The 25,730-nt window shown below is 42.4% G+C and overlaps 1 protein-coding gene across 2 annotated transcripts in view; it reads right to left on the bottom strand.

Annotated features, from left to right (window-relative positions):
* The window catches only part of ERCC4 (ERCC excision repair 4, endonuclease catalytic subunit), a 36,855-nt gene extending 15,912 nt beyond the window's left edge, over positions 1–20,943 (bottom strand). Inside the window, exons 1-7 of one of the 2 annotated variants that reach the window (XM_038419941.2) lie at positions 20,594–20,943; positions 17,322–17,502; positions 9,463–9,658; positions 7,903–8,110; positions 2,372–2,552; positions 1,876–2,004; positions 720–830 (exon numbers count right to left, since the gene is read on the bottom strand). In XM_038419941.2, coding sequence (XP_038275869.1) covers positions 720–830; positions 1,876–2,004; positions 2,372–2,552; positions 7,903–8,110; positions 9,463–9,658; positions 17,322–17,502; positions 20,594–20,827 — 1,240 coding nt within the window. In that variant the 5' untranslated portion in view covers positions 20,828–20,943. The remainder of the gene's footprint in view (positions 1–719; positions 831–1,875; positions 2,005–2,371; positions 2,553–7,902; positions 8,111–9,462; positions 9,659–17,321; positions 17,503–20,593) is intronic. The other variant, XM_043493350.1, reaches the window with a different exon arrangement.
* Positions 20,944–25,730: the final 4,787 nt, after the last annotated feature.

Below are 25,730 nucleotides of genomic sequence, written 5' to 3'. Positions count from 1 at the left end.
GGTGGGAGGAGAAGACAGTTGTGGTAAACATTTTAATAGTCTGTACTGTTTATTCACTTGACTACCATATTTATGTTTGGTTGGCTTAAGAGAGATTTTTTTAAGGCAGGCATGTTCCCAACTTGTAGGTATTTCCACAAGTTAGAGTCCCTGTGTGCATTCTCAGACTCCACCAGGTGATACTGCATAGGGTTGCTCCTTAAAGTACTGCGTGGAAAAAAGGAGTGGAAGAGGGCCTGACAGGGCGCAGAGAGCGTCCCTATCAGGTCAAACAAGGCGGGAGAAAGGAAAGATCGGGGGAAGCCACCAGGGCTAGTGGGGCATGGGAAAAAGAGTCATATCAGAAATGAAACAAGAATAAGAAAATGGACAGTGAAAAGATAAGATGGTGGCAACCATGGCACCAGGGGATAGAGTGGGAGAGAGCTAGGATGCCCACGTGCCAATCATAAAGGAGTAGTCAACACAAAATGTTGGTTGCAACACTGATTTTAAGTTATGGATTTTCATGTGTTAATGTGTTCAAAGGCACATTTCAAGCTCATAAATTTACAGTGCTTTCAAAAGCTCAGGCCTTTTTATTTTACATAGAACTTCTCTCTCAAATTCATAAATATTACACATCTAGTACTTTGGTAAGATATATTTCAGAAACAATTTCAGTTCTGTTCTCTTAAAAGAAAGATTAACCAAATGAGAAACATTTTGTACTCTCTCACCTGGCCCGCCAAGATCCTCACTGTTCTTGTTCTCAGATTCAATCTCTTTCAATACTTCTCTTAAGGCCTCCCACTTTGGGTTGCTTTCTAAGACCAATTCCCTTTTCAGTTCTGAAATACAATAAAGGAAAATTAATTTAATATAGCAGCTTTCACAGTCAACATACTCCTAAGAGCTTCAAAATAATGGGTTAGATGCTGATAATGTAATGGCTCTTGGCAAATTCAGCAACAGCCCACATTTGCAACTTGTTATGCTGGGGATGGAGGAAGGCAATAGCTATCACATAAACCTATTTATAGATAGGGACGAATGCTATTTTGAAGCAAAGATAAACATTCATATTTTACTTATTTAATTTAAAAACTCTTAATTATAAGATTGTTTTTATAACGGTGACTATACACACACTTATATAAAATGAAAAATAACATCAGACTAATATTAAACTAAACACTTTAGTGGCTCAAGAACAATTCTACAGGACCTCCACCAGTGACCTGCTGTGCAACCTGGGCAAGTCACTTTACCTCTCTGTGCCTTTGCTTCCCCACCCATTCTTTGTCTGTCTTGTCTATTGTAAACTCTCTGGAGCTAGGACTATATCTCAATGTGTTAGACAGCACCTAGCACAACAGGGTCCTAATCTCAGTTGGGGTATCTAGGAGACACTGTAATACAAATGTACAGAACATTAGAAACAGCATAGTTTTGTAAACTGAACTAACAAACCAGTGAATTCATGCCTTCTTTCTGAAGTTATGAACCCATCTTTTTAAGTATACCAGACTAAGAATTTTTGATTTATATTTTGGATTTATAATTAGCAACAGCAGATAGTCCTGCATGGAGTAAATTCACACTTCCAGGTAGTCGGCGTGTGCTTTGCCCCTAGAATTCCTTACAAACTACTAATGGTACATAACACCTATATAAGGCTTTCCAGTAGTACATCATAAAATACTTTAAAAAGAGGCTAAAGCACAACTATCCCCCTTTTACAGATGGGAATCTGACATTTAGAGATGAAGTAACTTGGCTGAAGAAGATTTTTTGAAGGGATCTTTTAGTAAACATACTTCAGAATAAAGACAAATTCACTGAATTTGAGTTTTTGGTTCACAAAGAAGTCAGCATTAGAAATGCTCGCAATACCTTTTCCCTCTTTTATATCCATTTTTTCAGATACTTTGCTTTTCTTACTTATTTTGTCATCTGAAATACGATAAACTCTCGCTCGAGCATTTACAAACATTGAAGTACTAGAGTCAAGAAATAGCCATCCTAAAGGTGGAGGAAGACAATATTAATAGTCAATTAGGTATTTGCAACATGCCCACTTCAACCCCCTCAAAAAAAAGAAAGCCCCAAAATCTTCCATCTGAAACAGTTGTCCTACATGCTTGTTATATAATTACTGCTTTGCAAGATACAAAAATGCAAGTTTCTGATATTTTATACATTAAGTAACAGCAGTTAAGTGGGAAGGTGAAAGCATTAACTGTCAATAAAACCTCCGTCCTTATGGCTAAGTACATAGGCTTAATTAGAAACCTTAGTATGGGCTAGTATGGGTTTTTGATTATTCAAAAAATAAAAAAATCAAGGTTTCACTCATGTATTAACTTCTAGAATGTTATTCACCTCATACCTGAATTCTGACCAAATGCTTTTTCAGTTGCTCTCAATGACTCCACAAGGTTAAGAAAGGTGACACAATCATACTGAGTTAGATACTGTAGCAAAGTACGTAATATTTTCAAATCCTGAACCAAAGATTTGGTCTTAACTCCAAGCTGGTGCCAAAGAGGATCTAAATAGTGACGAATTGTCTAGAAACATAAATTGGAAAGTTAAGTGTTGCAAACACAATGCATCAGTAGAGCCTCATGAAACTTTTAAAAATATTTTCATTTTTTTATTTTTCAGGAATTTCTTGTTCATTCTTCCCTCCCCTCTTCCCTCACGGCTTGAGGCCATGGGTAGGGGGTATGGTTCCAGCCCCCAGGGGGGGTGGGAGGCCCTGGGGGTGTGTTTGGTTCCTGCCCCAGGAGGGAGGGGAGACCCTGGGGATATGTGTTGATTCCTGCCTCTGTGGTGTAGAGGCCCTTGAGGGGATGGTTGCAGAGCAAGCCTATTCCCCACTCACCCTGGAACAGTGGTACCTGTGTTGTGGGGATGGGCCTGGTATCCTGCTCCAGGTGTTGTTACTTGTAAAACGGGGTAGCAGCACCACTCACTCAAATTTGGCATGACTGCTCTTTTGTCATGATGACAGAAGGGTGGCCAGGCCAAACCCAAATGGCACTGTGAACAAGCACACAAGGTCACAATGCCTGGAGCGGGGAGCTGTGCTCAGCCCTGCAGGACAGGAGCTGCCACTGCGGGGTAAATTTTTCATTTTATTTTGTTTTAATCTTTGTTTTATTTTGTGTTATTTCACATGGCAATCGGGGGAGGTCCCAGACGATTGGAAAAAGGCTAATGTAGTGCCCATCTTTAAAAAAAGGAAGGAGGAGGATCTGGGGAACTACAGCCAGTCAGCTTCACCTCAGTCCCTGGAAAAATCATGGAGCAGATCCTCAAGGAATTAATTCTGAAGCACTTAGAGGAAAGGAAAGTGATCAGGAACAGTCAGCATGGATTCACCAAGGGCAAGTCATGCCTGACTAATCTAATTGACTTCTATGATGAGATAACTGGCTCTGTGGATGAGGGGAAAGCAGTGGACGTGTTGTTCCTTGACTTTAGCAAAGCTTTTGACACAGTCTCCCAAAGTATTCTTGCCAGCAAGTTAAAGAAGTATGGGCTGGATGAATGGACTATAAGATGGATAGAAAGCTGGCTAGATTGTCGGGCTCAACGGGTAGTGATCAATGGCTCCATCTCTAGTTGGCAGCCGGTATCAAGTGGAGTGCCCCAAGGGTCAGTCCTGGGGCCCGTTTTGTTCAATATGTTCATTAATGATCTGGAGGATGGTGTGGATGGCACTCTCAGCAAGTTTGCAGATGACACTAAACTGGGAGGAGAGGTAGATACACTGGACGGTAGGGATAGTACAGAGGGACATAGACAAATTAGAGGTTTGGGCCAAAAGAAAACTGATGAGGTTCAACAAGGACATGTGCAGAGTCCTGCACTTAGGAAGGAAGAATCCCATGCACCGCTATAGACTAGGGACCAAATGGCTAGGTAGCAGTTCTTCGGAAAAGGACCTAGGGTTACAGTGGACGAGAAGGTGGATATGAGTCAACAGTGTGCCGTTGTTGCCAAGAAGGCCAATGGCATTTTGGGATGTATAAGTAGGGGCATAGCCAGCAGATCGAGGGACGTGATTGTTCCCCTCTATTGTACATTGGTGAGGCCTCATCTGAAGTACTGTGTCCAGTTTTGGGCCCCACACTACAAGAAGGATGTGAAAAAATTGGAAAACGTCCAGCGGAGGGCAACAAAAATGATCAGGAGGAGAGGCTGAGGGAACTGGGATTATTTAGTCTGCGGAAGAGAAGAATGAGGGGGGATTTGATAGCTGCTTTCAACTACCTGAAAGGGGGTTCCAAAGAGGATGGATCTAGACTGTTCTCAGTGATAACAGATGACAGAACGAGGAGTAATGGTCTCAAGTTGCAGTGGGGGAGGTTTAGGTTGGATATTAGGAAAAACTTTTTCACTAGGAGGGTGGTGAAGCACTGGATTACTTAGGGAGGTGGTGGAATCTCCTTCCTTAGAAGTTTTTAAGGTCAGGCTTGACAAAGCCCTGGCTGGGATGATGTAGTTGGGGATTGGTCCTGCTTTGAGCAGGGGGTTGGACTAGATGACCTCCTGAGGTCCCTTCCAACCCTGATATTCTATAATTCTATGATCTGCAAAAAACCAGAGCGCGCTATACATTAGCCCTTTTTCTTTGTAATAGATTTAGGGCCTGAATCAATGTCCACTGAATGTTTCTACTGACTTTCATTGAGATTAAACTAGCTAGAGACATAAAGGGTAACAAGAAAACATTCTATAAATACATTAGAAGCAAGAGGAAGATCAAGGACAAGGTAGGCCCATTATTCAAGGGGAGGGGAGGAACGACAACAGAAAATGTAGAAAGGGCAGAAGTGCTAAATGATTTTTTTCTTTCTGTTTTCACCAAAAAATTTAGTAGAATATCCTAAAATACTCAAGGAGCTGACTGAGGAAATCTGAGCTATTAGTGATTATCTTTGAAAAGTCATGGAAGATGGGCGAGTTTCCAGAGGACTGAAAAAGGGCAAATATAGTGCCAATCTATAAAAAGGGGAATAAGGACAACCCAGGGAATTACAGACCAGTCAGCTTAACTTCAGGACCTAGAAAGATAATGGAGCAAATATTTAAGCAGCAATCTGCAGACACCTAGAAGATAATAAGGTGATAAGTAACAGTTAGCATGGATTTGTCAAGAACAAATCATGTCAAACCAAATTAACAGCTTTCTTTGACAGGGTAACAAGCCTTGTGGATAGAGGGGAAGATGTAGCTGTCGTATATCTTGTCTTTAGTAAGGCTTTTGATAAAGTCTTGCATGACCTTCTCATAAACGAATTAGGGAAATACAACCAAGATAAAGCTAATATAAAATGGGTGCATAACTGGTTGGAAAACCATTCCTAGAGAGTAGTTATCAGTGGTTCACAATCAAGCTGGAAGGACATATCCAGTGGGGTCCCGCAGAGATCAGTTCTGGGTCCAGTTCTGTTCAATATCTTCATCAATGATTTAGATAATGGCATAAAGGGTACACCTATAAAGTTTGCAGAGGACACCGAGATGGGAGGGGTTGGAAGTGCTTTGGAGGGTAGGATTACAATTGAAAACGATCTGGAGAAATGGTCTGAAGTAAATGGGATGAAATTCAATAAGGACAAATGCAAAGTACTCCACTTAGGAAGGAACAATCAGTTGCACACATACAAAATGGGAAATGACTGCCTAGGAAGTAGTACTCTGGAAAGGGCTCTGCAGGTCATAGTGGATAACAAGCTAAATATAAGTCAACACTAACACTGTTGCAAAAAAAAGCAAACATCATTCTGGGCTGTAACAGCAGGAGTGTTGTAAGCAAGACACAATAGGTAATTCTTCTGCTCTGCTCCATGCTGATTAGGCCTTCTTGGGAGTATTGTGTCCAGTTCTGGGTGCCACATTTCAGGAAAGATGTGGACAAATTTGAGACAGTCTAGAGAAGAGCAAAAAAAATGACTAATAACTAGAAAACAATTTATAAGGGAAGATTGAAAAGATTGGGTTTGTTTAATCTGGGGAAGAGAAGACTGAGGGAGGAACATGAGAGTTTTCAAGTACATAAAAGGTTGTTACAAGGAAGAGGAGGGAGAAAAATTGCTCTCTCTAACCTCTGAGGATAGGACAAGAAGCAATGAGCTTATATTGCAGCAGTGGCAATTTCGGTTAGACATTAGGAAAAAATTCCTAATTGTCAGCGTGGTTAAGCACTGGAATAAACTGCTGAGGGAGGTTGTGAAATCTCCATCATTGGAGAGTTTTAAGAGCAAGTTACACAGAGAGCTGTCAGGGATGGTCTAGATAATACTTAATCCTGCCTTGAGTGCACGGGACTGGACTAGAAGATCTCTCAAGGTCCCTTCCACTCCTACAATTCTATGATTTTATAGGCATTGTATCAGGCCCATAGTGTCCGGGTACAGGTACCATTACAAGTGTACAGAAGTTTTATAACAAACATGTTATAGTTACTTTGCCAAAAGTACCCGAATAAAAATGTATTTAATAGTTATAATATTTACAAAAAGTAAACCAGTATCTTGGAAATGTAGTGAAATATATGCGATTTCATATAAAACGTAACTGAACAATTAACAGATATCTGCCTCCTCTACTGCATTAAGGGTAGATTTTTCCTTGAAATAAACCACAGCTGCTGGGAGAAGGAAAGAGACAAACATACCTATCTAATTTCATTTGAGCTGTCCTGTGGCCTTAGTATTCAGTACACTTTATTCAGTGAAAGAAGAAAGCACCATAATATCATCTTATTCTCATAACAGACGAGCACCCTAAAGATGGGCAATTTTGGTATTTTTATAAAACAAAAACATTTTCTACAAAAAGCCAGAAAGCCTAATGTTAACATAAAAACAGAGATAATGAATGTAAGTAAACTGTGTCACAAAGTGAATGTTGAAGTATGTGATTGTACTCTGCAAAAGTACATCAACCAAGTTGCAGCTTTACTACCAATGGCAATATAAAACATGGTTAATGACATACAGCAACTCGATACAAAACAAATACACCATGGTATATGCTGCTTTCCATGCATAGGAAGAGATCCTACTAATAAGAACATGAGCATGCTGTCAAGAAAGAAGTACTGTATACATTATCATCTCTTCTTTAATATTAAGGACATATTCTGAGCAGAAACTGTACAGCCATCTTAAATCTTTAAAATGCTATTATGACACAGCGAGTAAGGTCATATTTTATTGGACCAATTTCTGTTGGTAAGAAAGACAAGCTTTTGAGCTCTTCCACCTTGTCTCTCTAATATCCTGGGACCAACACAACTACAACATGGCATACATTAGTACACAGTAACAGATGGTAATTATAAATCTTATTTTCCCATTCGATATAGCTAACTACAAAAAATAAGGAATTAAACATAATAAAGAAGACTAAGTAGCTAAGCTACATAGAAATAATTTAGTCTTTAAAATATTAAAAATTTCCCCATTATTATTATTTGCATTACCATAGCCCTAGTTATGGAGCAGGACCCCACAGTGCTAGGTGCTGTACAAACATAGACCAAAAAGATAGTAATCTCTTTGGGGCAGGGACTATCTAATTTTACAGTGGCAACTACACACAACACTACAGATCTCCCCACTGAATGCATCTGATGAAGTGAGCTGTAGCTCACAAAAGCTTATGCTCAAATAAATTTGTTAGTCTCTAAGGTGCCACAAGTACTCCTTTTCTTTTTGCGAATACAGACTAACACGGCTACAATTCTCAGTTTACAATGGCAATGAGCATGCTGAAGGTGAGGTTTTAAGTTGCTTCTAGTTATTTTTTGGAATTGTAACAGTACATTATTGTAGAGAATGCTAACTAGTAAAATGACCTGCATTCTTTAGTTACATCATAGCAAACAAAAACAAAATTTACCTTGTCAAAAGGTTTTCCAATAGCATTTTCTAATGATAAGTCTTCTACTTCAAGAGCTGGGTTACAGCGTTTGAGTTCTCTCAGACACACATTCAGGATGTCCAGTATAGAGGTCTGGATAGTCAGCATGGCAGGGGTCATGGATACATGAATTTCCACCACTTCAGGTTTGTGTTTCTCTAAAAATGAATTCACTGCTATATGAAACCTAGGGAGAAAATAGCTTATGAAGATTTATATGAGCAGTGCAGAACCCTTACAGGCTTAGGGCCACAATTATTTAATACATTCACATAAAATGAGGTTTAGAATCAGTATAAGTTAAACCACTAAGCTAACTGAAAAGTGCTCTGTATTCTATAGAAGTGAGGGTAGTTGCCAGTGTGTACGATCAGCCTCAAGAAACTATTTATGCTTTGATCACACCTGTATAAGTCCTTGTCAAATATCAATAGAATAACAAAGATTATACACATAAGGAGATGGAGAATTACAATATTATATACTAGAACCCCATTTATCCGGTCTAATTGGGACTGGGGCCAGATCAGATAATCAAAACTCCAGATAAACTGGAGAATGGGAAAATGGAATGCTGCAGCACCATCTATGGGCTACAGGAGAGATCACCCACTTATGGCCCTGGAGTCCTGGCTGTTTGGTAAATATGGAGAGCTGGTTAAGGGTGGGTCAGATAAACGTGGTTGTATTGTATTCCACAGAATAACCATGGATGGGCCAAATCTTGCAGTCCAGTGGAAAGGAAAAATCCCATGTAACAGGCAGAATAGGGTATCTAAATCCAGTGTAGCCCAAGAATCCACCAATAAATCCTGTAGACCCCCAGCCCTCCATACAAGTATCAGGACCCCTTTATAATGCTCCTCTCGGCTATTCTATGCCCCAGTACATACAAGGGAATTAATGTTGATAATGGAGTACGACATGAGAAGCAGTAGCTCGTCTTGTCTGCTCCCTCTAAACTTAAGTGCACATCTTCCTGACCCACAGAACCTCCAACTTGTACAGGGGATTTTATGATTTAGAAGCAAGAGAGCATTGTGCACAGCCACTGTTCACCCTTTCCTGCCCCAATTAAGACCACTTTTGCTCCCTTCTACAACTAAAACAAAAGCTCCTGAACATACTGCTTATAGTGGCATGTGACAGAACAAAGGAGGAAAAGGTGAGTGGACCACTTGAGAGTGGGCTAAAGAAATAGTAAAGTGGGGTACAAAAATGACTTTCCTATCCAATGCAAAAAAATTTCTCTGCATTTTCAATGTTCATTGTCTCAACTGGAGTAAGATAAAAGATTTCGATCCTGTTCCGGGATTTGCTCTAACTCACTATGAGACCTAAGGTAAATCAAATTCTGTGCCTTAGTTTCTATCAGTCAAATGCAGATAATCTTCAGACTTTATATACACGTTTAAAAGAAGATCTTAGCTTTTGATTTAAAGCTCGATGTTGAAGACATAAACCTATGAAAAACTACCACAATCCAAAAAATAAGACTCAGTTAATAAAAATACATTGTGAAGTAGCAAGGCATCTTACCTTGGCCACAGATAAAGTTTCCGTACAAAGAGATTTCTCATCACTCTTTCCACATGACAAAAGCCAGTATTAAAGGCAACGGCATTGTCTGTAAAAGCTTTGATGAACCCTTTCTTGTTCTTCTGGCGAAAGAGTCGCAAGATAAATGCTTCCTGACAAGATTCAATGATTCTGTGTGCTTTGTATACCAAAATACCTGGCAGAATTAAGAGATTTTCAAGTTACACAAATGGGGAGAAAAAAAAAAAGTTAAAATATTGGGTCTACTTTTTCCACAAGACTGTTTTATTTTTTTTAATGTTTTGCCAATTAAAAAGCAATAGGAATATAAATCTTCTGTCATATGCTGCAAATATGGAATCATGTAGGACCAGTCGAAACAGTTCTCAAGCCCCACAGAACACCCCTCTCCTCCTGAACACTATAGCTGTGTTAATGAGGCATCTTTAGACAAAAAATACTAATACTTAAATGGAAAGGAGACAAAAAAGGAAAACAGTAGGGCTTAATTTGGATTCTTAGTTGCAGTTGAAAATTCTAGAAGTTATCCTAGAATTTAAAATGCTGGTAAATTAGAAGTTAACACAGTATTATCACACTGCAATGTAGGGATTTTAAAGGTCACATTATTAATTTATCTACAAAAGGTTTCAGAGTAGCAGCCGTGTTAATCTGTATTCACAAAAAGAAAAGGAGTACTTGTGGCACTTTAGAGACGAACAAATTTATTAGAGCATAAGCTTTCGTGAGTTACAGCTCACTTCATCAGATGCATTCAGTGGAAAATACAGTGGGGAGATTTATATACACAGAGAACATGAAACAATGGGTGTTACCATACACACTGTAAGGAGAGTGATCACTTAAGATGAGCTATTACCAGCAGGAGAGTGGGGGCGGGGGAGGGGGAGAACCTTTTGTAGTGATAATCAAGGTGAGCCATTTCCAGCAGTTGACAAGAACGTCTGAGGAACAGTGGAGGGAATAAACATGAGGAAATAGTTTTACTTTGTGTAATAACCCATCCACTCCCAGTCTCTATTCAAGTCTAAATTAACTGTATCCAGTTTGCAAATTAATTCCAAGCCAGCAGTCTCTCGTTGGAGTCTGTTTTTGAAGTTTTTTTGTTGAAGAATAGCCACCCTTAGGTCTGTAATTGAGTAACCAGAGAGATTAAAGTGTTCTCCGACTGGTTTTTGAATGTTCTAATTCTTGACGTCTGATTTGTGTTCATTTATTCTTTTATGTAGAGACTGTCCAGTTTGACCAATGTACATGGCAGAGGGGCATTGCTGGAACATGATGGCATATATCACATTGGTAGATTTCCAGGTTAATGAGCCTCCGATAGTGTGGCTGATGTGATTAGGCCCTATGATGGTATCCCCTGAATAGATATGTGGACAGAGTTGACAACAAGCTTTGTTGCAAGGATAGGTTCCTGGGTTAGTGGTTCTGTTGTGTGCTGTGTGGTTGCTGGTGAATATTTGCTTCAGGTTGGGGGGCTGTCTGTAAGCAAGGACTGGCCTGTCTCCCAAGATCTGTGAGAGTGATGGATCGTCCTTCAGAATAGTTTGTAGACCCTTCATGATGCGCTGGAGAGGTTTTAGTTGGGGGCTGAAGCTGATAGCTAGCGGTGTTCTGTTATTTTCTTTGTTGGGCCTGTCCTGTAGTAGGTGACTTCTGGGTACTCTTCTGGCTCTGTCAATCTGTTTCTTCACTTCAGCAGGCAGATATTGTAGTTGTAAGAATGCTTGATAGAGATCTTGTCGATGTTTGTCTCTGTCTGAGGGGTTGGAGCAAATGCGGTTGTATCGTAGAGCTTGGCTGTAGACAATGGATCGTGTGGTATGATCTGGGTGAAAGCTGGAGGCATGTAGGTAGGAATAGCGGTCAGTAGGTTTCCGGTATAGGGTGGTGTTTATGTGACCATTGCTTATTAGCACCGTAGTGTCCAGGAAGTGGATCTCTTGTGTGGACTAGTCCAGGCTGACGTTGATGGTGGGATGGAAATTTTTGAAATCATGGTGGAATTCCTCAAGGGCTTCTTTTCCATGGGTCCAGATGATGATGATGTCATCAATGTAGCGCAAGTAGAGTAGGGGCATTAGGGGACGAGAGCTGAGGAAGCGTTGTTCTAAGTAATCCATAAAAACGTTGGCATACTGTAGGGCCCTGCAGGTACCCATTGCAGTGCCGCTGATTTGAAGGTACACATTGTCCCCAAATGTGAAATAGTTATGGGTGAGGACAAAGTCACAAAGTTCAGCCACCAGGTTTGCCGTGACATTATCGGGGATACTGTTCCTGACAGCTTGTAGTCCATCTTTGTGTGGAATGTTGGAGTAGAGGGCTTCTACATCCATAGTGGCCAGGATGGTGTTTTCAGGAAGATCACCAATAGATTGTAGTTTCCTCAGGAAGTCAGTGGTGTCTCGAAGATAGCTGGGAGTGCTGGTAGCGTAGGGCCTGAGGAGGGAGTCTACATAGCCAGACAATCCTGCTGTCAGGGTGCCAATGGATGAGATGATGGGGCATCCAGGATTTCCAGGTTTATGGATCTTGGGTAGCAGAGAGAATACCCCAAGTCGGGGTTCCAGGGGTGTGTCTGTGCGGATTTGTTCTTGTGCTTTTTCAGGGAGTTTCTTGAGCAAATGCTGTAGTTTCTTTTGGTAACTCTCAGTGGGATCAGAGGGTAATGGCTTGTAGAAAGTGGTGTTGGAGAGCTGCTGAGCAGCCTCTTGTTCATATTGCGACCTATTCATGATGACAACATGATCTTGGGAGACAGCCCCCCAACCTGAAGCAAATACTCACCAGTAACCACACACCACACAACAGAACCACTAACCCAGGAACCTATCCTTGCAACAAAGCTTGTTGCCAACTCTGTCCACATATCTATTCAGGGGATACCATCATAGGGCCTAATCACATCAGCCACACTATCAGAGGCTCGTTCATCTGCGCATCTACCAATGTGATATATGCCATCATGTTCCAGCAATGCCCCTCTGCCATGTACATTGGTCAAACTGGACAGTCTCTACGTAAAAGAATAAATGAACACAAATCAGACGTTAAGAATTAGAACATTCAAAAACAATTCGGAGAACACTTCAGTCTCTCTGGTCACTCAATTACAGACCTAAGAGAGGCTATTCTTCAACGAAAAATCTTCAAAAACAGACTCCAACGAGAGACTGCTGGATTGGAATTAATTTGCAAACTGGATACAATTAACTTAGGCTTGAATAGAGACTGGGAGTGGATGAGTCATTACACAAAGTAAAACTATTTCCCCATGTTTATTCCCCCCAGCGTCCCTCAGACGGTCTTGTCAACTGCTGGAAATGGCCCAACTTGATTATCACTACAAAAGGTCCCCACCCCGGCTCTCCTGCTGGTAATAGCTCATCTTAAGTGATCACTCTCCTTACAGTGTGTATGGTAACACCCATTGTTTCATGTTCTCTGTGTACATAAATCTCCCCACTGTATTTTCCACCGAATGCATCCGATGAAGTGAGTTGTAGCTCACAAAAGCTTATAGTCAAATAAATTTGTTAGTCTAAGATGTCACAAGTACTCCTTTTTTTTTTTCTTTCTACAAAAGGTTGTAACCTACAGAACTGAAACACCTGATGACATTTTGTTCAAGCTTCTTTCATGATGAAAGAACCCCTCGAGACATTTCTTTAGCATATTTTCTATGATTTGTATAGATTTTTAATGGCAGAAGGAATCACTATGATTCTAGTCTGTTTCCTGCAAAACACAGGCCATAGAATTTCACCAAGGCAACGTCTACGTGAAGTGAGCTGTAGCTCATGATAGCTTATGCTCTAATAAATTTGTTAGTCTCTAAGGTGCCACAAGTACTCCTTTTCTTTTTGTGAATACAGACTAACACGGCTGCTACTCTGAAACTTAAAAAGGTGTATTTTTAACAATTGTTAAAATGCTAGGGTAGACAAGACAAGTTGTACTTTTAACATGTATTAGGTGTTTGAGGTAAACCATACGGACGAGCCTAGGGATTACCTCACCCAGATAAAACCAGTTGAAACTACAGTTTGCCTTGTTTGCACTAGAATTTAAACCCATTATTTAACACACATTAAAAAGTATTTTTTCCTAGTGAAGACAGGCTGGTTAAGCTACAGCATCTCTTTTAGAAAGACATCTAAATCTTGCTTTAAGGACTTTGAAGTCCAGCGAATCCACCATATCCCTAGGTAAGTTGTTCTAACGATTAATCACCTTCCTGTTAAAAAAAATTGCATCTTATTTCTAGTCTGAGTTTGACAAGCTTCAGCTTCCAGCCATTGATCTTGTTATGCCTTTGTATAATTACATTCAGTTTTCACACTTCTAATAATTCTTCTAGTACTTTTCTGAACTCATTCCATTTTTCAACTTCCTTTGCAAAGTGTGGGCCCCAGAACTGACAGTATTTTAATAATAGTCTCACTAATGTTGTACATAACAGTCATTACACCACTCAGCTACTTTTATTCCATATTCCTCTGCTTAAATATGCAAGGATCACATTTACTCTCTTCCATTACCATGTCACATTGGAAGCTTCTGTTCAGTTGGTTATCCATCATGATCCTGAATTCTTTTTGAGTCACTGCATTTCAAAATAGAGTGCCCCCAATCTTATAAGTGTAACCTACATTCTTGGTTCCTGAATATGTGACTTTGCATTTAGCTGTATTAAAATGCATGGGCTCATTTGAACAACATCTTACAATGTGATCCAGATCACCCTGCAGATCTGACCTGTGCTCATTATTTACAACTTCACCAATTTGTGTTATTTGCAAACTTTATCAGTAATGATTTTATAATTTTCTTTCAGCTCATTAATAAAGATACTGAATAGCATTGGGCCAAGAACCCATAGGACCCCACTAGAAATGCTCCCATAGGATGTGCGCTTACAATTAATTTGATATCAATTGGCCAGTTTCTGATGAATTTAATATATGCTACATTGATTTAAAGACAACTACATTCCTATAAACTGCTTAAAAATACTTATCTGTTTCATTGTTCAAGCAATGCTGATTATATACCAACTATTACTAATGTGTGAATTTGTAATAAAATCTCATTCTCTAGCAATTAAGAACATAAGCCATACTTTTACAACAGGAGGGGAGTCTATCCTGGGGAACAGTGACTCTGAAAGAGACTTGGGGGCATGGGGATAATCAACTGAACACAAGCCCCCAGGTGTGCTGCTGTGGCCAAAAAGGGCTAATACAATCCTTGGATCGGTAGACAAGGGAATGATGAGTAGGAGTAGGGAGGTTATTTTACCTCTATATTTGGCACTGGTGCAACCACTGTGAGAACTGTGTGTCCAGTTCTGGTGCCCACAATTCAAGAATGTTGATAAATTGGAGAGGGGTCAGCGAAGAGCCACAAGAACGATTAATGGATTGTAAAACATGCCTTCTAGTAAAAGATTCAAGGAGTTCAATCTGTTTAGCTTATCAAAGAGAAGGACAAGAGTGACTTGATCACAGTCTAGCAATACCTCCATGGGGAAAAGAAATTTGAAAAGAGAGGGTGTCATTGTTCCTGAAGAAACTGCACCTCTGATCCTTTCCTTAAAGGCACCTGCTTAAGACTCAGACCTCTAGCTGTCACCTTTCTTGGAGCAAACTGTTGTGACTCTCTCCTTCTAGATTGGTTATTTAGACTACAATTCCTCCTTCATTTCATTACAATTATTCCAGCAGGTTTGAGTTTAGTTCAGCACTTGCAACTCTTCTCTCTCTCAGGGGCAATGATGGGTTTAACCAGTGACCAGGCAGCTTTCGTAAAGCAAAGTATTATTTATTCAGAACAAAAGCATTACAGAGAAAAATAGCTCTTAAAAACAATGAACTATTTACATGCAGTCCTTAACTTAGCTGGCAGTCATCTATTTTCCACATGAAGAACATGGCAGGTTTCAAAGTCTTTAAGGCCCTTTCCACAGGGCCTGTTTCTTGTCATCACAGCACCATGCCAATTCTTGGATAGGGTAAGAGTGAACCCTGTCTCCCTGTCAGGGGTGGTCACATTATACATTTCTCACTTTGTTCGCCAGGCTTCTTCAATCAGGTCAAACTAGAATATGCAATTTCCCTCAGGGGTAGGGTATGTGAGACTCCTCCAGACTTCATGTGCCAAGGGATTTTCATTTATTACCCCTCCCTCACTACAAGTTACAAGTGATTTTAGTTCTTGCAGGAAACTCCTGTAACTCCCCCATGGGACCAGAATATAATCCAAAAACTCTTCAAAATACATATAATGTATACCAGCGGTTCTCAAACTGTTGGTCAAGACCCCAAGTGGGTTGCGATCCCATTTCAATGAGGTTGCCAGGGCCAGCATTAGACTTGCTGGGATCCAGGGCTGAAGCTGAAGCCCAAGCTTCACCCCCACCCAGGGCAATGGGGTTCAGGTTGCAGCCCCCTTTCCCCTTTCAGGTGCCAACCCTCCTGGGGTCATGTAGTAACTTTATTGTCAGAAGGGGGGGTTGTGGTGCAATGAAGTCTGAGAACCCCTGATGTATACAGTTGATACAATAGTCTTTGAATATCTCATGTGTTCATAATATCTATCACAGAGGTTTCTTCAGTCGAGCAGACAAAGGTATAATAAAATTCAATAGCTGGAGGTTAAAGCTGGACAGGTCTAGACTAGAAATGAAGAGTAATTTTTTAACAGAGAGAGTAATTAATCATTAGAACATATTACCAAGAGTTTTGCTGGATTCTCTTTCACTGGAAGTTTTTAAATCCCAATTGGATGTTTTCTCTAAAACACTTTCTCTCGTTCAGCCATAGCTATGAGACTTGAAACAGGAATTAAATTCAGCTAAGGCCTCTGGCTTGTGTTATGCAGGAGTTCAGACTAGATCTTAAATCTAAAAGAATCTTAGATCTAAAAGAAATGGATACATTGTTTGCATGTCTAGAGATATTAGATACATTTAAAAAGGAATGAGAACTTCACATACATATTTTTCTAGAATTATTCCATCCTTTCCATTATATCCAATACCATTTCTAATATTCCAACCAATGTGTATAGCAAGAAATGAAACTATAATAGCTACGTTCACACTGACATCTTGTGGTCATAGCATCAAAATAAAAGACCAAGTTATAAATGACCTGCAAAGCATTTTTTAAAAATTGGTTTGTGCCTTTTTTGTTATTTCTTTTGTACAGAAGGCCTAAAGAACCTCCCAACTCCCATCTTTATTTGTTCTTCAAACTAGAAATATCAAGAATGTCAAGACTCATCTACCCCAGTTTGCTGTAAGACCTCTTAAAGGTTCTAACATAGTGGGAACTCTCACATGTTTATTGAAGGGATGGAATATTGGATCTGTAACAGAGATTCACTTTCTCCAAAGTGTTCATTAATCAATTATGTTTAAGCATTAACAAAATCCAGAATTTTATTGTCTGGCTAAAAATTCCTTCCCCTTCCAATTTTCAATTTTGGGGGTCTTGTGTAATTATTGAACTAGCTCTCCAATCACTAGTGTGTCTTCTAGGCTAGACAAGATCTAAAATTCTAATATTAATAAAACAAGTAGAAAAACACACAACAACTTTCAAGTCTAATTTATATAAAGCAGAATAAAATGCTACAAGTTTTTCACATCACCTTTAACACAGGCATTGTTACCGCAACTTTCACAAAGTCCTAATTCTTCAGCCCTTATACACATCAATTGGACTACCCATAAGTAAAGGTTGCAGAACTAATCCCTGTATGTATAGGTGAAGTAAAAGGAGTATAAATAGAAAATTTTTAGCTTGCTTTCACTAAACTCTTACCAGTTATAAGATTTGAAGGAATTCTATCTGTCAAGAAATCCACCACAAGAATTCGACTTGTTGCGAAGAGGACACCACCTTGTGTGTAAACTTCGTATCTACAGTTGCTTGTAATTTCATTGGTAACACGCCGAGGAAGATGGACAACTCCATCTGACCTCAGCTGATCAATAAAATACTCCTAAACCAAACACAAACACAGTATTTCACCAGGGTAATTGCTTTGATTAAACAGATCCAAAAAATTATAGATTTCTATATTCTTGTTGATTTTTTGGGGGCTGTCATCAAAAATCTACAAAGTAATAGTCATGAGCCATGATTACCTATATAGCTAGATGCAACATATATTTTTCTGGTCAAGAATTATGAGTAACATTTTCAAAAGCATCCAAGGGACTTAAGACCCTAAGTCAGGGATTGGCAACCTTTGACATGCGGCCCGCCAGGGTAAACCCCCTGGCTGGCTGGGCCGGTTTGCTTACCTGCCGTGGCTGCAGGCTCAGCTGATCGCGGATCCCACTGGCTGCAGTTCGCCGCTCCAAGCCAATGGGGGCTGCGGGAAGCAGCGTGGGCCGAGGGCTGTGCTGGCCGCTGCTTCCCACAGCCCCCATTGGCCTGGAACGGCAAACCCCGGCCAGCGGGAGCTGCAATCGGCCAAAACTGCGGACATGGCTGGTAAACAAACCGGCCTGGCTAGCCAGCAGGCTTACCCTGGCAGGCCGTGTGCCAAAGGTTGCCGATCCCTGTCCTAAGTCTTATTTTTAAAAGTAACTTAGATAATTAAAAGAGTGAAGGACTCTCTTTCTGTTCTGTTTGTACAGTGATTAGCACAATGGGGTCCTGATCCATCAGTAGGGCTACTATTACAATACAAAGAATATATTTCACCACATAGTTGCATTTCAGCAGAGAATAAAGTGACCTGTTTGTGTAGTCTATGTATCTGTTTTAAAAGTGTTTTAGGATCCTTAGGATGAAAAGCCCTATATAAATAAGATCATAATCATATTATTCTGTGGTTATGTATTATAATATTACATTTGTCTGTGACCCTTCATCCTAAAGGACCTCAAAATTCTTATAAATAGACATATAGATTGAGGCTTTGTCTATATTACCACTTTTGTTGGTCAGGGGTGTGAAAAAACCACACCCCTAACAACATAAGTTTCACTGGCAAAAGAACTGGTGCAGACAGCACTATGTCAGCAGAAGAGGCTCTCCTCTTGACACAGCTAACTCCGCTCGTAGGGGTGGTTTAATTATGCTGGCAGGAGTGCTCTCTCCTGCAGGCAAAGCACAGCTACATGGGAGACATTACAGCAGTACAGCTATCCTACTGTAAGGTCCGTAGTGTAGGCATAGCCTAAACCAGTGGTTTTCAATCTTTTTTCGTTTGCAGACCCCTAAAAAATTTTGACTGGAGGTGTGGATGCCTTTGAAAAGCTTAGACATAGTCTGCAGACCAGCAGAGGTTCGTGGATCACGGGTTGAAAACCACTGGACTAAACAAAAGGGTCACTTTATTCTACACTGAAATCCAACCATGTGGTGAAATGTAGTAATTAATTAATAACAATCAGCATCATTACACAACATAAAAGGATGGTAAGAAGAATATTTATTCAACTAAACTGAAGGGAAAATCTCCATAGGTAGAATGCAATTACCTGGTTTAGAATTTTCCCAGTTTCCCAGGATTAACATATCTACTCTTGAAAAGTGCCAGCAGATTTCCTCCCTCTCCCCACACACACCTTTGCCTTGTTTCAATGAAATAAAAAGATAAAATGACAGAAAAAAAACGTTCTACACATAAAAAAGGGAAAAGGTCAGAGAGAGCAAACAGTTCCTTAGTTAAACTAAGTATTAGAGAGATTGGCAATTTTATTCATTTATTCAACAATTTTATACTCTTTCTACTCATTAGTTATTCACAAATTTCCATTGTCCAAAAAAACAGTTTATGCAAACATATTTTAGCATATGGACAACTTGCTAATTAGTCTGTGATTCATGCTGTGTGACTGGTTACTTGGACCCTGATCTGATCCTGGAAACGTTGACTTCAGCAGGACAATATTTACACTTAAAGTTAAGCATATGTCTGAAACTATGCCATCACTAGAAATGCTGCTGCTGTAGCGCTAATCAATGTTGCTTGCGACAGCTACAGGAGGAGCTCTCCCATCACTACAGTTAAACTACCTCCCGGAGAGGGTAGTCAGGTCAACAAAAGAATTCTTCAGTAGACCTTCAGAGGGCTGTGCACACCAGGGGATAGGTCAGTTTAACTACTTTGATGAGGGGGTGTGGATTTTTCATACCCCTGGATGACATAACGACCTAACTTTATAGTGTAAACCCTACACACTCACTCTCCTGTTGGCATAGCCCGTCTTCACCAGACGAGCTGCAGCTGTGCTGATGTAGTGCTGTCGTGTAGACTTGCCCTCAGTATTGTTTCTGTTACTTGACTAGATCACTCCCAAATTTACTAAGGGCTTTCAACACTGTGCACAGAAACATGCAGATATATATGTATGTGCACAGATATTCAACACTCTCCTTCCACCAACAAGTATTTGCTTATACAAAGGTTTACAGGTAGTTAGGTCAGGTTGCTAATAGTAAAGCAAACAAAGTTTTTATTTGACTGACTGTTCACTAGTACCTGGGTACAGTATTTGGCCCATTCCATTCAACATACATCTCCATCAATGAAACACAATCTTTAATAACTGCTGATCAAGACTTAAGTGTATTGGCAACTTCAGCAGCACCATATCTCCTACCATGCTGCTGAAGCATTAGTTCAGTACCAACTCCTCAAGGCAACTCTCCATCACAACTAGTTCTAGGTACCAAGATGATGGATATACCCAGTCTGGAAAGTGGCCACCACTTGAAACTTCTGAGGAAGAAGAATGCACTCTGAATATGAGGAAACAGTGGGGTAGGTTTGGGGGGAGAAATCGCACCCCAATCCGTTAAAGTGGGTAGGTCTGTATGTGAGGAAGGGATTTAAATGGCATCACACTCGCAGCGAGGGGGATTTTGGGGACAGGAGTGCGTGTGTGTGTGTGTCAGGACGATCATATCCCACTCCCCCTGAAGGGAGGGGAGGAAAGGTTCCCACCCCCGTGAGAGGTGGTTGGGGGCAGCTCGGGGGAACTGACCCCCAAGGAGAGACCTGAGGGAGTGTCCTCCCGCCCGAAGAAGGCGCGTAGGCATTGACTCTCCCCACGCCCCGGAGAGCAGCCCCTCACCTCCTCGGCCGGGCTGGTGCTGAGCACCAGCACCAGGCTGGCCGGCTCGCAGTAGAGGCGGAGGAAGCGCAGCAGGAGGCGGTCGATGCCCAGGCCGCGGGCGCAGATCACCAGCCCGTCTTGGTGGAAGAGATCCAGGAAAACCTGGTTCTCGTGCTCCAGCGGCGCCGCCATGACCGGCCGAGCTGGCAGACCAGCAGCCTTTGCGCACCCAGGAGAGCAGAGCATGCGCATTAGCAGCAGTGAAACCGCTGCCTTCAACCAAACGCCAGGCGAAGGCGCCTCACGCTAGCTACGGGCGCCAAGGCGCTGCGCGAGCGCCTCCTGCAGGACACAAACGCCAGAGGGGAAGGAGCCGCTCGCGGGAAGAGAGGAGCGGCCCAGCTCTCCCGCACCGTGGGGCGTGCCGAGGGTCCTCCCGGGCCCCAAGGGTGTAACTCTCACCCTAGCCTGCTTCTCAGTAGGGGCAGGAGGGAGATGAGGTAACTCCCAAAGCTCCAGCCGAGTTCGTGTGCGAGCAGAAAGAGGGAGGAGCTGCACCCCATCCCCAGTCCGTACAGGAGAGGAGAGGAAAGTGACTCACTCTCTCAAGCCTCCCTAGTCGGGTGGGGGAGCTGAGACCCCCTCAGTCCTCTTTTTGCAGTGTTGCGATCCCTGACGTGCAGGAGATAGGTCCCAAGGGCATGATTGTTTTAAAGATGAAACCCTGGGTTTGGGTTTTTGAATAATTACAGGTAGGAGGCGCCTCACAGCTTCCCTCCTGGGGAAGAGAGAGAAAAGAGTAAACAGATCTGCCCACAGCCAGGGAGGAATTAAGGCAATCTAGAGACCTAGGTATGCCCCAGGTGCCCCCCCTTAGGGTGCCAGCAAGTTGAAGAGTTAAAATGGCTGAGGCAGTTCACAGCCCTTGAAGCTATTATTTCAGGCTGTCTGCAGACTCAGCCAGGTATCTTGGGTCATGTTTTCAAGTTTTTCTTTACAGGGGTGTGGGATAGAAATATATTTTTAATGAAAGCTTAGAGTCTGTTTTTATCATGTGACCCCAATATATAGGACCCTGAACCAACAGTACTTGTGCCTTAATCCAGCCCTGGCTTCTTAGTCTCTGATATGGGGAGAAGCAACTGCTCAGACTGTCCTTCAAGAGTAAGAAGGCTCCCCCCCTTCACCCCTCAGAACTGTCTTTAGTGGTGAGTGAGTGGGAAGGAGGTTTATTAAAGTTGCTACAAAACTTAACATGGTGAAGGGCAAGGGGAAGCTACAACCTTGCCTCCAATCTCCTGAAATATAAGTGAAATTTTCTAGACCTTTCCCAAATCTCCCTCAGTTGTGCAGGCATCTTCTCCAGACTTGCCCAAGTCTCCCTCTGGGAGTATGGAAAAAGAATTGTGACTTAGCATAGGGTCATCACTGAGGCTCCTTTGGGCAGATGGACAATTGAATCACGTTATCCTACAGCTGCTTCATTTATATGAAAGCATAGGAGATGCCCCAAATTTTCCATATTTGAAGTGGGAAGTAATCCCCCAAACTTGCCACAAGTTTAGCTCTTTCTCCTTCCTTCAGGCTGCATTCATTTACCAGACCTGCTGGAGCAGTTGTCTGCTGTGATCTGGCAAATCCTCTCAAGAATTGTATATTCCAAACTGTTCCATATTACTAGCTCTGCGGTAAGTGGGATTTTTTTTTAATTAAAAAAAACCCAAAACTGCTTGTGTAACACAGACAGACCCCGGTCGTCAGCAGGCAGGATCGAACCTGGGATGTCTGGAGCTAAATGCATGAGCCTCTACTGCATAAGCTAAAAGCCATATAGCCCTTAGCTAAGGAGCTGTAGAAGAAACTCATTAATCTCTAAGTGGTCTCAGATGGGATGGGACAGAACACCACACCCAGAAGGTGGGTGGGTTACACTTGATTTTCTCAGATTAGTTCCACTTTTGTAATTTACATATTAATACAGATGTACTTACTCTTTATTACATCAATATTGGTATTTTTTGTTATGCTGCAGTACATGATCACTTAAATTAAGAAATTTTTTAAATTATTTTTAAAAAAATCTTCTGTTAATTTACATTGCCAAATCATTTACCACAAGAGGCAGGGAACTGCAAAATAAATAATCTAAAACACAGATATTTCCCCCTAACTGTGCAAGATTGGTAGGTCCATAGTACAGATCTTCAGATAACGATTATGTCTGTGACATATGGATGAGTGAATGAATTTTAAACTAAAGATCATCTACTGTTGTTGAAGGAAAGGGTAGCTGCATACCTTTCTTGGTTAAGAAAAGAATAGGACGGCTGGTACTGGAAGGGAGCAAATATCTGGAGAGTTCTACAAGAGTTCAGATAAATGTCAGTTTAAAATGAGTGAGATTTTAAATGTCTCATTGAAATACATTACAAATGTCTTCATTAGCAGCGTGAGATCAGGGCTGTCCTTGGATTTATGCAGCATACGCGGCTGTGTAGGGTACCCAAAAATTTGGGGCACCATTCCCCTCACTGGCCGCAGCTGGAATCCTCTCTTCTCCAGCCCCTCTCCTGCGCTGTGCTGGCAGGCTTCTCCTCGACCCCAACCCTGCCCCCTCCCTCACTCGCTCCTCAGCAGGCCAGCTGAGGGCTCTAGTCTCCGGCTCTGGTGCCCCAGTCCCGGGGAGCCCAGAGTGGCATGGATGGTAAATGGTGGCGTGGTGGCCCGGCCCACCACTGCCCGGAGTGGAGTCCCTTCCTGGATCCTGCCTGCCTGCTCTGCTTGGTCTCCAATGGGGGCTGAGCCGGGGCCAGGATAGGAGGAGCCAAACTTCCACCTGAGTCAGCGGGGGAAGCCGGACTGAGTGACGCGGGGGACTTAAACTGACAGTGCACTCACTGTCTCTCACACTTCCCTAACACACATACGCACACACAGACTGGTTCTCACACCCACATACATTCTGCCTTTCACGAGTCACAGTCCCCCAACACAGTCACACACACACACAGGCTCTCTCTCTCACACACTCTGTCACACACATACTTGTATTATTGTTATTGTTATTACTGCTTGGTACTTCCTGTCAAAATGCTCGTGGAGAACCAGGAGTGGCGAGGGGCTGCAGGAGGGCCGTGGGCTCTGACAAGATGCAGCCCCCTATGTGACAGCGGGATGCCCGCCTTGAGCCACTGCCACAGCATCTGCTGCATACAAAGCTCTGTGTGTGTCAGCAATGGGGGAGTTCTGGGGGTCTGCGGGCAGGGGTAGTGGCTGTGCCCCCTCGACACCCCTTCCTGCTTCCCCACATGGGCACCGATGATACTGCCAAGAATGACCTTCAGCGGATCACTGCGGACTACGTGGCTCTGGGAAGAAGGATAAAGGAGTTGGAGGCGCAAGTAGTGTTTTCGTCCATCCTCCCCGTAGAAGTCCTGGATAGAGACCGTCGAATCGTGGAAGTTAACGAATGGCTACGCAGGTGGTGTCGGAGAGAAGGCTTTGGATTCTTTGATCATGGGATGGTGTTCCAAGAAGGAGGAGTGCTAGGCAGAGACGGGCTCCACCTAACGAAGAGAGGGAAGAGCATCTTCGGAAGCAGGCTGGCTAACCTAATGAGGAGGGCTTTAAACTAGGTTCACCGGGAGAAGGAGACCAAAGCCCTGAGGTAAGTGGGGAGGTGGGGATACTGGGAGGAAGCACAAGCAGGAGAACGTGAAAGGGGAGGGCTCCTGCCTCATATTAAGAAAGCAGGACAATCAGCAAGTTATCTGAAGTGCCTATACACAAATGCAAGAAGCCTGGGAAACAAGCAGGGAGAACTGGAAGTCCTGGCACAGTCAAGGAATTATGATGTGATTGGAATAACAGAGACTTGGTGGGATAATTCACATGACTGGAGTACTGTCATGGATGGATATAAACTGTTCAGGAAGGACAGGCAGGGCAGAAAAGGTGGGGGAGTTGCCTTGTATGTAAGGGAGCAGTATGACTGCTCAGAGCTTAAGTATGAAACTGCAGAAGAACCTGAGAGTCTCTGGATTAAGTTTAGAAGCGTGAGCAACAAGGGTGATGTCATGGTGGGAGTCTGCTATAGACAACCGGATCAGGGGGATGAGGCTTTCTTCCAGCAACTAACGGAAGTTACTAGATCGCAGGCCCTGGTTCTCATGGGAGACTTCAATCGCCCTGATATCTGCTGGGAGAGCAATACAGTGGTGCACAGACAATCCAGGAAGTTTTTGAAAAGTGTAGGGGACAATTTCCTGGTGGAAGTGCTGGAGGAACCAGCTAGGGGCAGAGCTCTTCTTGACTTGCTGCTCACAAACCAGGCAGAATTAGTAGGGGAAGCAAAAGTGGATGGGAACCTGGGAGGCAGTGACCATGAGATGGTTGAGATCAGGATCCTGACACAGGGAAGAAAGGAGAGCAACAAGAAGAAAGTCAAGGAAAGCGTGGGCCCCTCACTGAATGAGGGAGGCAACCTAGTGACAGAGGATGTGGAAAAAGCTAATGTACTCGGTGCTTTTTTTTGCCTCTGTCTTCATGAACAAGGTCAGCTCCCAGACTGCTGCACTGGGCAGCACAGCATGGGGAGGAGGTGACCAGCCCTCTGTGAAGAAAGAAGTGGTTTGGGACTATTTAGAAAAGCTGGATCAGCACAAGTCCATGGGGCTGGATGCGCTGCATCCGAGAGTGCTAAAGGAGTTGGCGGATGTGATTGCAGACCATTATCTGCCATATTGGCCATTATCTTTGAAAACTCATGGCGATCGGGGGTGGTCCTGGACAACTGGAAAAAAGCTAATGTAGTACCCATCTTTAAAAAAGAGAAGGAGGAGGATCCGGGGAACTACAGGCCAATCAGCCTCACCTCAGTCCCTGGAAAAATCATGGAGCAGGTCCTCAAGGAATCAATTCTGAAGCACTTAGAGGAGAGGAAAGTGATCAGGAACAGTCAGCATGGATTCACCAAGGGCAAGTCATGCCTGACTAATCTAATTGCCTTCTATGATGAGATAACTGGCTCTGTGGATGAGGGGAAAGCAGTGGACGTGTTGTTCCTTGACTTTAACAAAGCTTTTGACATGGTCTCCCACAGTATTCTTGCCAGCAAGTTAAAGAAGTATGGGCTGGATGAATGGACTATAAGATG

This window comes from Dermochelys coriacea, chromosome 10, assembly GCF_009764565.3.
Source record: "Dermochelys coriacea isolate rDerCor1 chromosome 10, rDerCor1.pri.v4, whole genome shotgun sequence".
Taxonomy (NCBI): Eukaryota; Metazoa; Chordata; order Testudines; family Dermochelyidae; genus Dermochelys; species Dermochelys coriacea.
Note: the sequence above shows the minus strand (reverse complement) of the source record. Positions and strands in the feature narration are given on the sequence as shown.